At 40.3% G+C, this 13,463-nt stretch overlaps 1 protein-coding gene across 2 annotated transcripts; it reads right to left on the reverse strand.

Annotated features, from left to right (window-relative positions):
• Window positions 1-33: 33 nt before the first annotated feature.
• dyrk1ab (dual-specificity tyrosine-(Y)-phosphorylation regulated kinase 1A, b) lies at window positions 34-12,810 on the reverse strand. 2 transcript variants are annotated; one of them, XM_071905901.2, is made up of 12 exons: window positions 12,016-12,810; window positions 10,082-10,151; window positions 8,116-8,312; window positions 7,623-7,715; window positions 7,280-7,468; window positions 6,913-7,060; window positions 6,515-6,801; window positions 6,216-6,362; window positions 5,404-5,544; window positions 4,926-5,229; window positions 4,373-4,497; window positions 34-3,680 (listed from the first exon to the last, which is right to left on the reverse strand). In XM_071905901.2, exons 2-12 carry the CDS (start codon window positions 10,089-10,091, stop codon window positions 3,093-3,095), a joined length of 2,229 nt encoding a protein of 742 aa, XP_071762002.1. In that variant the 5' UTR covers window positions 10,092-10,151; window positions 12,016-12,810; the 3' UTR covers window positions 34-3,092. The 2 variants fall into 2 exon arrangements, with proteins under 2 accessions (XP_071762002.1, XP_078140225.1); XM_078284099.1 differs by lacking the exon at window positions 10,082-10,151.
• Between the last annotated feature and the right edge of the window lie 653 nt (window positions 12,811-13,463).

Genomic DNA, 13,463 nt, shown 5'->3' on the forward strand with positions numbered 1-13,463 from the left:
GTTGGCAGAGAAAAATAAAGACACGCAGAACAATTCAATTAACTTCTTTTTATATATCATACATAAGACTGTCTTAATATAATACAAAGGGCATTGTCATAAACACAGCAAAGTCTTGACTAGATCTTACAATCTGTGGATACATGGACTTATCCTTTCCCCCATGCTGTTCAATTCTATAGTGCATGTTGCATGTACAAAAAAGTGATAAAATGTGAAATCAAAAATGAAGGAAAATATTCAAATTAAATAAGAGGACTTCGACTTCTGTTGGGTGTAAGATATAATGTTAACAAGTATACGCGTTTGTGTAAAACCCACAAACTGAACAGGCTTATGGAAAATGGAACCATTTTTTTCAACCATGTGCTTCTCATATAACCAAAAAGTAAGGTTTGTGATGTACATGCACTTACAATATACCCTGTGAAAATTATTAAGGTTTGAAGATCTAGCTTTCCCTGTTTGATTCAAACCCTACCTCATAGTGTTGTCCTGATGTAGTCAAGTACCTTTGCCAAAAGGCAAGGTTTTGCCACTAAGAAAACAGGAGTTCCTGCCCACTGAATGGTCACCAAATTGACAAACATAATCAACATACCAGCAGGAGCAAGGTAGTGAGTTCTATACTTCCTTTATTAAAAAAATATAAATATATACATAAATTCTATTTCAACTATTAAAAAGGGGCTGCATTTCATGACAACTGCTCTAAATAAGAGGTCAATCAGCATGATCTGAAATAGGCGCACACTTACGAGTCACTGCAGTCAATTTTTTTTTTCAGTCTTTATTTTGGAATGTTTAGTACCAGTATGAGTGCCAGTAATAAAACCACTGGCAATTTCTGAATGTCTCAAATTCTGTGGGGTATGAAAAATGATTGCAAATTTGCAATTAACCTTGACATCCAGATAAAACCCCAATCTCATTATAGGTAGCTTTACATTTGTGTTTGTGGAAATACCAAGCATGATTTCTCCGTATGATGGTTTCTCCTCTGAACTTGACAATAGAATGACCTGTGCCCTGCCCTCGCTTTGAAATGTTGTTGCGGGCAGGTTATTTTGTCTAATTTCAAAGTTGATAAAATGAGCAACAGAAAAAGAAAGCACTTCAAAATCCCTGATATAAAAAAAATCTGGTTATTGACTGTAATGTTCTGAGGACATGCATGTCTGCCTAAGCCAAGCATGTGATTGTGGGCTGACGGGCACCCTTTCCCTTTGAATAGGACAACAATCATGGGGATCTGCCCTACCAAATCAGAACAATACCATTCCAAACAAATTCCGATTTGCCACAATTATCCTTACCCTGCCAGGACAATGACATAAAGTCTTGTTTCATGGCAGAAACTAGCGTGTTGACCAAATGATGTATGAAAGGCAGCAAAACCCTTTGAAATAGTATGATGGGGGCAAAAGAAAAACGACGACACAGAAATAGAACGCATTAGTCTCCTTTTTTTTTTAACCATCAGCTTCTATCTTGCTACTCCGGAGCCTGCAGAGTAACTACCAAATTCTCTAACATACCAAAGTTTTAAAAGACTCCCAAAATAATCTACCAATTAATATGGAAACAGTTTTGGTAAAACGTTGCAAACAAATCTGGCCAGAATACACAATAGCCAACGGTCTCAACAACGGTCTCCAGTTTTGCTAAAGTAATATATTGCAGCTGTTTTGTATTGACGTTAAAATAAGATCTTGATAAACTTTGCGTCAAAAGTGGTGAACTGCTACATTATTGGTTACAGACACCTATATGCTATAAAACAACTGCTTTGGTATAAAAACATATCCAAAGGGAAAATAAATTCTTGTAAAATTCACAGCATAATTTGAGGAGAAAAAAGGCAGTCACTTAACTCATTTTTTTTTTTTCTTCAGTTTCCATGTTTTGGATGGAGAGACTTGTGCAGGTGGTTCTGATGAGGAACTACATGCAAAAGGGAAAAAAGTAACAGAACGTAAAAGGGTAGACTCTGGAATAGATAGTTCTTTCCACTGCAAAATCCTTAATCAGTGAATAAGATTTTCAAGGAAGTAATGTTTAGGAGGTTGTTGTGTACAATAAGACCCTGTTATGTGGGGCCCTGCTGAAGAAGAAATCTTTGTAGAGAAAGGCCTCAAATTACCATTCTTATTTACCTTTTCTATGTTGTTTTAATTTCCTTAAAGAATTAAGGGCTGTCTAGAGAGAAAAATAGAGAAAAGCCATCTTAATTCAAATGATAATGTCCAGCTCCATCCCATTCCAAGTCCATGAGTCATAAGGCCAAAGGGTTATCTAAGAACCAGCCACTGACTGTCTTCCTCTCACTGGGCTGGATCCTTTCGTCTCGCGAGCCCACCGCTGCTCTCGTCTGTGCCAGGCCCGGTTGCAGCTTGCAGGACTACGGGGCCTCTAGGCCTGAGGGGTGGTGCTTCCCTCTCCTCCGACCCAGCCGGCGTCAGTATCCACCCGCGGGGTCTCCTCTCCACCCGGCCAGCACACGCTATAGGGACTCCACTGCTATGTGCTCCCCTTTTACAGAGTTACACAATACCGACCAACAACAAGAAATATCACCGCAAACACTTCCCCTCATTGTCAAGCTACAGGATTTACAAGCAGCTTTTACGTGAAATTTCACTTAAAAAAGGGCAAAATAATTAATAACCAGTGGAACAGTAATGTCAGGCATTCCACGGCTTGAACCGAAAGAGGACGCCAAGCATTTCATCACTGACAGCTACCTTTAAAACAGCTTCAAACTTCACTCTGAAATGCTCCTCAGAAGATTTTGCCACATAATACCATATGGTGATTACTTGGTGGTTACATGAAATCGGTGAAATGGTAAGATGGATGTCTCAATCTTACTATGGTTATTCCGCAGTATTATTTTGTGCCTAATGATTGCAAAAGAAAAACTGATGAAAATTACATATATACTTTTTAACAAAGGTTTTTCTCTGTAGTAGCGGTTCAGTGATATCTCCCTTCTGACGTGAGCAGCTTTTGTTCTCAACACACCTTGTAGTAAAAAACACCACCTTAAAAATGACGCACAGGGGGGAACACACAGCCAAATGTCAGTGCAGTCACGAGCTGGCCATAGAACTCTGCTGCACACACACTCCAGTCATTGGAGACTCCTCCCGGTCCATGCCCTGCCTCATGCCGAGGTGGCCTTCCGCTAGGTAGTGGGCAGGCCCTGTGTTCGTGCCCATGGGGAATGCAGGGTGCGCTGCCATGCCAGTCTCCTGCCGCGGGTTCGAGAAGGCACCCAGCCCCATGCTCAGCCCACCATTCTGACCAAAGTCAAGGGCACCGGCGGGCAAGTGGCGGAGCTGGTAGGCCTGGTTGCCATGGTTCCCAGTGGAAGAGGACGATGTAGAGGAAGAGGAGGCAGAGGAAGACAGGGAGGTCATGGACAGATGGCCATGAACCACCTCCATGGAGTCCTGTGTCGAGGAGCTGTGTGTCGGGGAGGTGTAGTGGCGTGGGCGTGGCCGCGTAGCCATCATCTGCCCGTGATGGTGATGAGGGTGTGAGTGGGGATGCAGGGCCTTAGGGTGCTGAGGGGGAACATGGAAGGTGGTCTCCTGAACTGGGTGGGTCTCTCCAGTGACTGACTCTGGTCCAACGCCACCTCCCCACACCAGTGGAGGGGGGTAAGGCTGTCTTGCCTGTCAATGTCAAGCAAATGAAAACAGTTACTTCTTGTGGCATAGGGCTGCTGCCTCTTTTTCAGTGTTTGAAGGTAGTCTATCTTTTAAGTGAGATGATGGAAAAGCAGATTGCATATTGCGATTCCTCTGTCCCTCTCAATGACACATCCTCAGACTGTATTTTTTCAGTAGATTAATGTTAACAATTACAAGTTTTCACCATGCAGAGGTATAAACTAAGGTGCATGTTCATATGGAAAACTTTTTTTTTTTTTTTTTTTTACTTTTGCTTTTAAATCAAATGGAAGCATTGGCTTACAATTCCCCTCAGTTAGCTAGTTTAACTAATTTTGTTAACGTTACTTGCTGGAGATTGTGACACAATTTGATTTCTAGAAGGCTGCATTACAACTACATGTTTGCCCTGCCACCAGACTATCAACAACAGTCATCCTGCAAATGACACCAAATCTTTACTTTAAAAAAAAAAAAAAAAAGAATGATTCACTTCAAATGGATTCGTTCTGAAAAGGTGTCATTCAAACAGTCATCACATACGATACTTCTCTTGTGACATTTGAGGTAATACTGAATGAGTACAAATGTGAAAACTTGTGACAGAAAAAAATACATTGATTCTACAAACAACAAAATGTTTTTAGACTAATTTTCAAATATGATTTTAGATCTTTCCAGGCCAGCTTACTGACCTGTGGGCAGAGGCTGTCACCATCGATGGCAGGCATGGCCGTGCCAAAGTGCCCTCCACTGTGCAAGTGGTGATGGGTAGGGTCTGACCTCGCTCTGCCACTGGTACTCGTCCCAGATGACCCTCCTAAGGGGTAAACAGAAGTGTCACAAGCACAGCCTTAACAATGTTACATAAACAAAACATTCATGTCTGATGCAACAATAGGACTAAGAGACATTTACTGAGGTGCAAGACAAGACCAAATACGACTGTAAGTTTTACAGTTGTTTGAAGTTTCACAAAAAATGCAAATTCAGACAGCTATATGATAAGATTTTATTTTGCTGAGTGGTTAATAACTTGCTACAGTTCATAGCCCAGATGTCAAGTTTCACAATATCACTTGCAAACCAATACTCCTTGTACAATAGATGATAACTGTACCAAGGTGACAGGTGATACTGTCCTCCTGTAATGTTTCTCAAGTACACAAGTACTGACAAATCAATGGCTTCCACTACTTCAAATGATGGCTAATGGGGGAGCTGGACACAGATTCAAATGGCAGTTACCTGAACTAGAGGAGGTGCTGGAGGTGGTTCCTGAAGACTGGGACTGCTCCAGTGCGGGGCTTGTGGACACACTGCTGCTTGTATTGGTCCCCTCATCCGCAGTCTTCTTGAAGAAGCTGTGCTGCAGGGCATAGTAGGGCTGGATGCGGCTCTTGGGGTCATAGTCCAGCATCCGGAGGATCAGGTCCTTGAACTTCAAGTAGTCAGCAACAGCGTGGCCAGACTCCCCCGCCCGCCGGCCACCTGGACCCCCTGCCTCCACACCCAGGATGGAGTGGAGCTTCCGCGAGGCTGGAGGCTTATACTGCTCAAGGCAGGGAACACAGATCAACAGATTTACTCATCAGTGAGTTCTGCATTACATTACACAACCTTGATTGGTTATGACAATAATTCAAATATACAAATCACATTTATTAGCCATAGACTGTATGATTTCTATCAGCTCAAGAGAATAGCAGCAAGGAACTGAGCTCACCCTTTTGCCATCTTTGGTCTTCTTAACGCTCCATGTACCATCCGATAGCTTCTCGAAGAACTTCCTGGCTTTTGGGGCTAGGTCCATAATGTGATTAGGCGGGATACCAAGAACTTCAACTATTTTGTTCATCTGGTCCACCTGAGGAAAGTGTTGTTGATTAAGTTAGTTACACCTGCTGTTAGAGGCAAAAGTATCAGGCAGATCTGCTGAATGGTTTTTAGAATGCATTTGATTTTTTTTTAAATAATTAGAAAAGGAACAGTCAGGATACATTCATTTTTCACACATTGTATGTAAAGTGTATGTCATCAAATGTTATCCAGAGGCCACAATAATTGATAATTTTGCAATGTGTTTAACGTGTAAACAAATAGTCAGATTCAAGACCTGACAACTGAATGTAATGGGATATTTTTAAGGTTTATCAACCTCACTTCCCAATCTTTGTGGCCTAGATGTCAGTATTTGTAGGCGGTATGTCAAATGAAAGTTAAGTGTTATAGGAACAGAACTGGAATGTTTGAATATATTTCTGTGGTTATAAGCTACTTTCGCATGTTTCACTATTGTGAAGTAATTTCAATCATTTCAAATGTCCTTGTTCATGTATTGCGAGTTTTTGTGCACTCACAAAAAGTTATCAGCTACTTCTGTTTTGGCATGTTTCTGCTTTTAGACCTTTGCTTGTTGCTTTCATATTTTTGTTTACGTCAGTGAACCTAGTTAAAATTTGCATCCTTAGTTTCATTACAGACCACAGCACAAAACAAATTTGAGTAGATATTTCACTTCAGTGTTTGGCCCCATACCTCATTGGCTCCACTGAAGAGAGGTTCTCCAGTGTGCATCTCCACCAAGATGCAGCCCAGGGACCACATGTCGATGGCCAGGTCATAGGGCATTCCCAGCAGCACTTCTGGGGAACGGTAGAAGCGACTCTGGATATACTGGTATATCTACAAAAAGAAACCAGGAACAGTCAGACCACCCGTTTGCCCACTCCACTGGCCACTTGTTTTTAAGCAATGCAACAACATTTCTTTGTGACATTCTTGCTTTTCAAAAAAAAGTATTGGTATCACTGATACTGAAATTTGTAGCTAGGTACCCTCTGTCCAAGTTGGCATGAGCTGCCAAAGTCCACTATTTTGATGGCACTCCTCTTGGGGTTACACAGGAGGATGTTCTCAGGCTTCAGGTCACAGTGGATGATGCTGAGCTCAGGCGTGGCCAGGAAGAGCAGCGCCGTGCATAGCTGCTGGGCAAACTTCCGGGTGAGGTTGAGCGAGACGCCGCGGAAGTTGGTATTTCGCAGTAGGTCATACAGGTTATATGAAAGCATCTCAAACACGAGGCAGAGGTGGTTCCGGAACATGAAGTGACGCTTGAGGTGAACTGCGGAGGAGCCAGAGTGCACACAGGTCAGTAAAGTAAAACGAAAGCCAGCTTAGTTTATTTCAATTAAGTCTTGCAGTGCATCAGATGAAAATTGAAAGAGTGCATTACCTATGTAGTATTTCATCTCGGTATCATGTTTGTTCATGAGCTCTAGGAGGCGCACTTCAATCTGGGCTTGATTGAGAAAAGCTTTCTTGTTCTTGATGATCTTAATGGCAACCCATTCCTGCTCTGCACGGTCGTAGGCTTTCACAACCTGAAGATGCAAGGAAGAGAAAAATAATTATGCGTTTCCCAAAGTTAAATACCATTTTCAACTTAACTGTAAGAAAAAAAATACAGGAGATGGGATTAAATCTCACAAGTTATACAGAGCAAAAACAACATCACTACTTGGTTTCTCTATTTTTAATCGTAATTTTGTCTCGTTCTCTCTCATATATACTTATGCAAGAGTGTGTGTATAATTAAGCACCTGTCCAAATGACCCTTTTCCTATCAAGGAATCAATCTCATAGCGGTCCATCCACTTCTCCCCATTCTTGACGATGTAGTCATAGTTATCATCGTCATAGCCATCATTGAAGACCTTCCTCTCTTTTTTGTGACTGGAGTCTTCACCCTGACCCTGTTGGTGCCGTCGCTTCTTTTTTGCATAATACACCTGTAAAATTAACAAAAGAAAAGCAAGACACATGATCAGACTTAATATTTTGTATTAGAGTTGTCAAAATTCCAAATTAAGAAACCTTACACTGTCATGCTGACAAATCATTTTGAAAAATACAATTAAAAATAAGGAAAATAAACCCACTAACCTCATTGATGTGTTTGTATGTTTTGATAAGGTCAATGGAGAGCTTCCTCAGGGGAGCTGAAGTTGGGTCACGAAAGCACTGGGGCATGTGCCTCTGAAGTATCAAACAGGAAAAACACATGAACATTTCAGATACATTATCAATATGCATGTTACTTTTTATACGTACCAGAACTTATGCTAAATCTTAAGGCCATTCAGTAAATTTAAGAAAACTATAAGCGGCTGGAGTGGAGGAAACATTTGACAAGCAACTAGTCTGCCTAGTGATAGTAGTAAAAAATCAAGTGGGCTTGTTTAAAAATTTCATTTCACAGAGGTATTACTATTCTTTAAACATCACACGTTAACACCAAAAGAAATCATACAGCATGTGCATGTGGTATGGCTTGTGGGATGCAGGGACCCCATTGTCTAAATTTTTTAATGATGACCCAATCTTGAAGTATGTGTAAAACATTGTTTATAGCTTAAATTGTGAGTTAACAGTATACCTGATTGGCAGTGAGCTGTGGTGTCTGGTCGCTGTACGGTAAGACCGTAGCAGATTGGTCAGTGCTTGGCTGGTGGCGGTCACTGTACTGCTGGTGCGTATGGGGCATTGGAGCAGCCATCTGAAGACCAGCAGTGTGGAAAGAAAAAGAGGGCGCAAGCCGGACGGACGAAGGTTTGCATGCTGAAGTCTCTCCTCCTGGAAGAAATTAACATTGTTATGAGTTGCATGTTAACTTAATTCTACATGATATACCACAAAATATACCATGTAGTGAAAAGGGCAATTTTCAGGATGTAGAACAGGTGCATTTCTTCTTTCACACAAAAGACATATATGGCCGAAAAATAAGACAGCTAAAAATATAGGGTACCCTGGGCTTCAAGCCTTAATGTGCAGATTTAATATCAAAAACCATCAACTACAATATAACCAATACAATAGTGCAAATTTCCTCATAACAAAAATGGATTAATACACCTTTAAGGGAGACTTGAAAGTAAAATCTATTGCAAATTATGCATTTGTAATATTATGCATTATCCATGCATGTTGACATTCTGAAGCTCATACTTTTAAATGGACTAAGATAATCATAATATGTTGAGAGAACAATAACTAAAGGATAAATTCATTGCTGAGGCAAATGTCAAATTAAATACATTGTCTTGCATAAAATATATAAAGTCATAAAATGCATCAAAGGATGTGAACAAAATAAAGATATAACAGTCATATATCAACCTTTATGAAGAAAAAGCAGCAAAAATGGTGGGTTTAACAGTAAAAGGGGGTGAAAATAAAACATCTCCACACTGTACAGTGAATCATCCTTCATTTTAAGCCAGAAGGAATCAAAAAATTATTAAATAGCATGTTCAGCTATCAGCATCTCTCACCAGACAACACAATTCACCAGTGCTACACAGTAACCACTATTCAGAATCCCAGCAACAGCACCTAATTAGCATAGCCTATCACCACAGAGATACAGCGTGATTTGGCAAGCCCATCAATGCACAGACCAATCACAACGCAGTATGCAAATAGCCTACTTTTGTTGCCAGGGCAGAGCTGCTCCCATTTTCCAATGAGAAAACAAGAAATAAACAAGAAATAAAATTGAACTTTGGCACACTTAGACGCTGCTTTCAACACAAGAGCCTGACAGCAAAATAGCAGCACAGCCCAAAACCTGCACTCCATCTGAGAGCGTTAGAAAGCTGACCCAGCTGTGGAAAAGGAAAAAATACAGATCCAGTAAAAGAAATAAGAGGAACTGTGATAGATAGAACAGTGGTTATAAATTAAGAAAACTAAGATATATGATTTAACATAGTACTGTGTGACAATATATATATGTGTGTACATATATATATAATATATATGTATATATATATATTTATTTTTTTTATATATATATAAATATACACACACATTGAATTTAAGAGGGGATGACCCTCAAGTGACAAGGATTCAACTATGCATCCTGTAAACGAAGCATTGTAATTTTGCTCAATTTTATAGGCCTATATCCTAATTAAAGCATTTCAATATGAATATATTTGTAATAATGTGTTTAGCTCTTTTTGAAAACCTATCACTGTTCAAGCACTAAAATGATAAGACTGATTTGTCAGGACGACTGGTGTGTCTTTATTTCCTGCTTCCTCTGCTGCGACCTAAAGACCATAATGTCAAGTAGTTTTACATTATTTTGAGGTCTGACACCATATCAGACAAAGAAAAAAAATACAATTCCAAACCATGGAAATGTGAAATACTGTGTTCACTACAGAGCTTAATTATGACCAGACATTGTTTGACTTTTTCCGCTTTAGGATGCCTTTTAATTTAGAAGATTAGATGCCTTATTCAGTCAGAACAGTGAAATTATTGAAAGGGAAGAAGAACAGAAGTGTGCCACTCCCCACCAAAGGGTAAAGACTTAATATATAGCAGCTAACCTGGATGCATCGTCTCCTGTAAAATTTCATATCATCCTGGGAGGAGAGTCCAGCAGCAAACCACAACCCACTACAAAGAATAAAAACAGATCATTATCATTGTGCATCTTTGGTGGGATTTAACTTCATAGTGATTAAACTTTAGTGAAAAAGAAGGGATAGGAAACCCAAACAGAGGAAAGTACACCCCACAAAAAACTGTGGTGGGGGGAAATTCATGAACTATCAAGAAATTCAAAAATATGGCTGAAATTCAAAAAGAAGGCAAGCTGCTTATAGATTGAGTAGACCAAACAGTCAAAGGCAGTTAGTGCCTACACAATGAAATTTTCAAAACACAAAAGGTCTGAAGCTCTTGTGAGAAACTGTTAAGACACATAATTCACTCAGGGGGGGCACAGACTAGATACTACCTAACAATCAAAACAAATCAGGATTAATGTTGTTGTGGATTTCATAATACTGGATATCTCCTCTCAGCATGTCCATAGGCAATCCAGATGAAAATTATAGTGGGTCCAAGGACCTGAAATCTGTTGTTCAGAAAAAATAAATGATAGTCACAGCCTAACAGGCCCAAGTAAAATTACTGTACAAGATTATGCAAATTTACAAAGAAGTGAAAAAGTTTGTTTTGAGCCCATCTCCCAAACGTAATACCTGATAACAGGCCAACCGACAAAACTACAGGATGGATTTAACTTCTTTGAACGACCAATAAAGACCATAAAACCATTTAACAAGCGCACTTGTAGCTCCTATCTCCATTCTGAACGTTGAGATCATTCTTCATTTTCAGTACTGACTTATGAACAGTTCCTTCCGTGGCTTCTATTCATCACGGCATCAACGGGCCTATTTAGGTGTAAATATAGCTAGCTAGCTATTAGTAGCTGTCTCGTATCATAAGTGATGGCTATGTAAAATATCTCTAACAAGCCTATGTTTCATCTTCCCACACCCAGCTGATAACCACATCCATTCCAAAGCTGAATGAAATGTAACCCCTCCAAAATAATTAAAAGCTTAAGATTCATGTCCAGAAGGTACCCGAGTAGCTCTCTGTACTTACAGTTGATGGGGTAGATCTCGTCATGGTTGGAATTTACAGAGCATATTCAGTGTATTTCGCGTCTTCACTTGCTACATATCGTTCGTGTATGCCTCGAATTCCCCGTATAAATGACAAACGCATTCAAGCTCACGTTACCGTTAGCACTCTAACTAGCTAACGTTACCGTCGTTAACGTTACCCTACAAACTGCGGGACAAGCAAGCATATCTCTCACCAATCCAACGTTAACGTTAGCTAGTGACGCTATGTTCAGCCAGCGGGTTGTGGGCCCATTCAGCTGGCTCGTCAACAAGCCAACGTTAACCATTAGCCAGGTTAGCCAAATTAGCTAACAGGCGTTAGCCAAGTTAGCTAGGTGGGCTAATGTAACGTCTTACCAGGAAACTCAGATGACACTGATAAAAATTGATGCAATTAAACATTGCATTAACAGCAAAGCGAATGTGGACGTTAGCTAGCACGGTAACATTTGCTTCATTCGTACAATGACAATCTCACATATTGCAAGGTTAGCTGTAACGTTAACACCATGCCAGCATGATTCTCCGTCCAAGCCCACACAATCCGCTAGCACCTTTAGCCCACTACTAGCTGGGGAGCTAATCCTGTCTAACGTTAACGTTAGTTCGTTGACCTACTGACTGAAAGCAAACGTTAACGCTAGCTACAGAAGAGTCGGCACCGCCACATAACGTTAGCTAGCTGCCATACCATGAGCTAACGTTACCATTCTCAACTTTACTGTTGCGTCCATCATTGTTAACCGTTCACGTTACATATATATGTTAGCAGACTCGCCAACGTTGAATGTTAAGCTAACGATAGCTGACGTCAAAGATATTGTTTTACAAATGCTCACCTCTGATGGCACGATCTTCATTTAAAGTCCAATAACCTGTATGATGAGGCAACTTATCCAGCTTGAGATTCTCCCCTCCCTGCACGGTTAGCGAGTAACGTTAAACCCAATCCCCTTCTTCTGACCGGCAAACTCTAAAATAATTCGTCAGCCAATTTCACCATGCTTTTTATACCATAAGCTTTCACGAACAGCATCGGTGACCAAGGCAACGTTGACTAGTATCAGCTGATGACTAGCAGCTTGCTAACGTTAACTAGCACGCATAACTTACTAGCTAACCTTAGCAAACTGGCTAGCTAGTTGACAAAATGAACGCGGCTAACATTAGCTAGCAACCCTGGCTAGCTCTAGCTTCTTTGGCTAGCCTGAAGCTAACAATTCTAGCTACCGCTAAATAAACGTTGTGCCAAATTCAGATTTTACGTGTCTTTACAAATTCAGCGTCGGTCACTTCGATACATACAACCATTTAGATAAATCCCAATTACTTAAAAAACATGAAACAGAAATCGTGTCCTCTGATAATTTTGGTTAAGAATTTTGTGTCAATTTTCACAAAATGGCGCGCGGTCCAAACCTGCGCAGTGAACCGGCCCGGTGGACCAGAGACACGGACAACTGAGTTAGTGCGGCGCCGCCTAATTATTTCAACTATGTTAAATCGTTGGCCTCTTGATTTTCTTAATCCGATCCACTCGACGCATTTCTTTAACCAAAAACGTCAAATATATATCCACTGACAGCATTATTCCGGCGGGAAGGGAGAACATTTGAAAAGACTGAGCTGGGAAAAAAACCCTTCTGACAAAATGGCGATGCTCTAGCTTGTTGCCATGGCAACTGTCAATCAAAAAATAAAGTACCCGGATGTACCAATGACGAATAAAATCTAACTGCCCAGAGTTATAGGATACTCATAACTCTGGCGTTGTCCTCCTTGGTTGTCCCTGTCTGTCTTCTTAGCCGTGTTTAGTCTGGTACTAGTAGTAACCAGCGAGTAGTTTAGCTGTACAACAGTCCAAATTTACCTCTGCAGATTTTACAGCACTGTGCAAATACGAGCCTTTTGGCCCCTCACCCAAAGTATTCCTGGGCTGACTGTGATGCTGACCATTTTTCCTATTTGGAACATGAGTCTATCTTAACATTTTTTTTTTCATGTGACAGGCTATTTAATTTCTGGTTTCTATTTTTTAATTAGTCTGTTGCATGTTTGTTTGTTGTCTTTATTAATGTTGTTGATTTGAAGATTAACTCGAAAAAAATGACTTTTACAGTAGTTTGTTATTCTGTAAAAGCAGACATTTTCCTATATTTTTGGATGTTTTTTGTATTGTGGATTTTTAGCTATGAGTTCTCAAGTTGAAGGAAAATGCAGTTCTATCATCGAATGGCATTTTCAAAATGTTTCAAAGAAAATGTAACTATGGTAAACAAGGTAACAA

Source organism: Centroberyx gerrardi, chromosome 6 (assembly GCF_048128805.1).
Source record: "Centroberyx gerrardi isolate f3 chromosome 6, fCenGer3.hap1.cur.20231027, whole genome shotgun sequence".
In the NCBI taxonomy this organism is placed as follows: Eukaryota; Metazoa; Chordata; class Actinopteri; order Beryciformes; family Berycidae; genus Centroberyx; species Centroberyx gerrardi.

What these genes read in the sequence shown, in the direction of transcription:
- dyrk1ab (XM_071905901.2), bottom strand. An exon ending in GAAAAGGGTCATTTGGACAG is followed by an intron (nt 7,061 to 7,279) that starts GTGCTTAATTAT and finishes TTGCATCTTCAG; the next exon opens with GTTGTGAAAGCCTACGACCG. An exon ending in CAGCACCTCCTCTAGTTCAG is followed by an intron (nt 4,498 to 4,925) that starts GTAACTGCCATT and finishes TTTACCCCTTAG; the next exon opens with GAGGGTCATCTGGGACGAGT.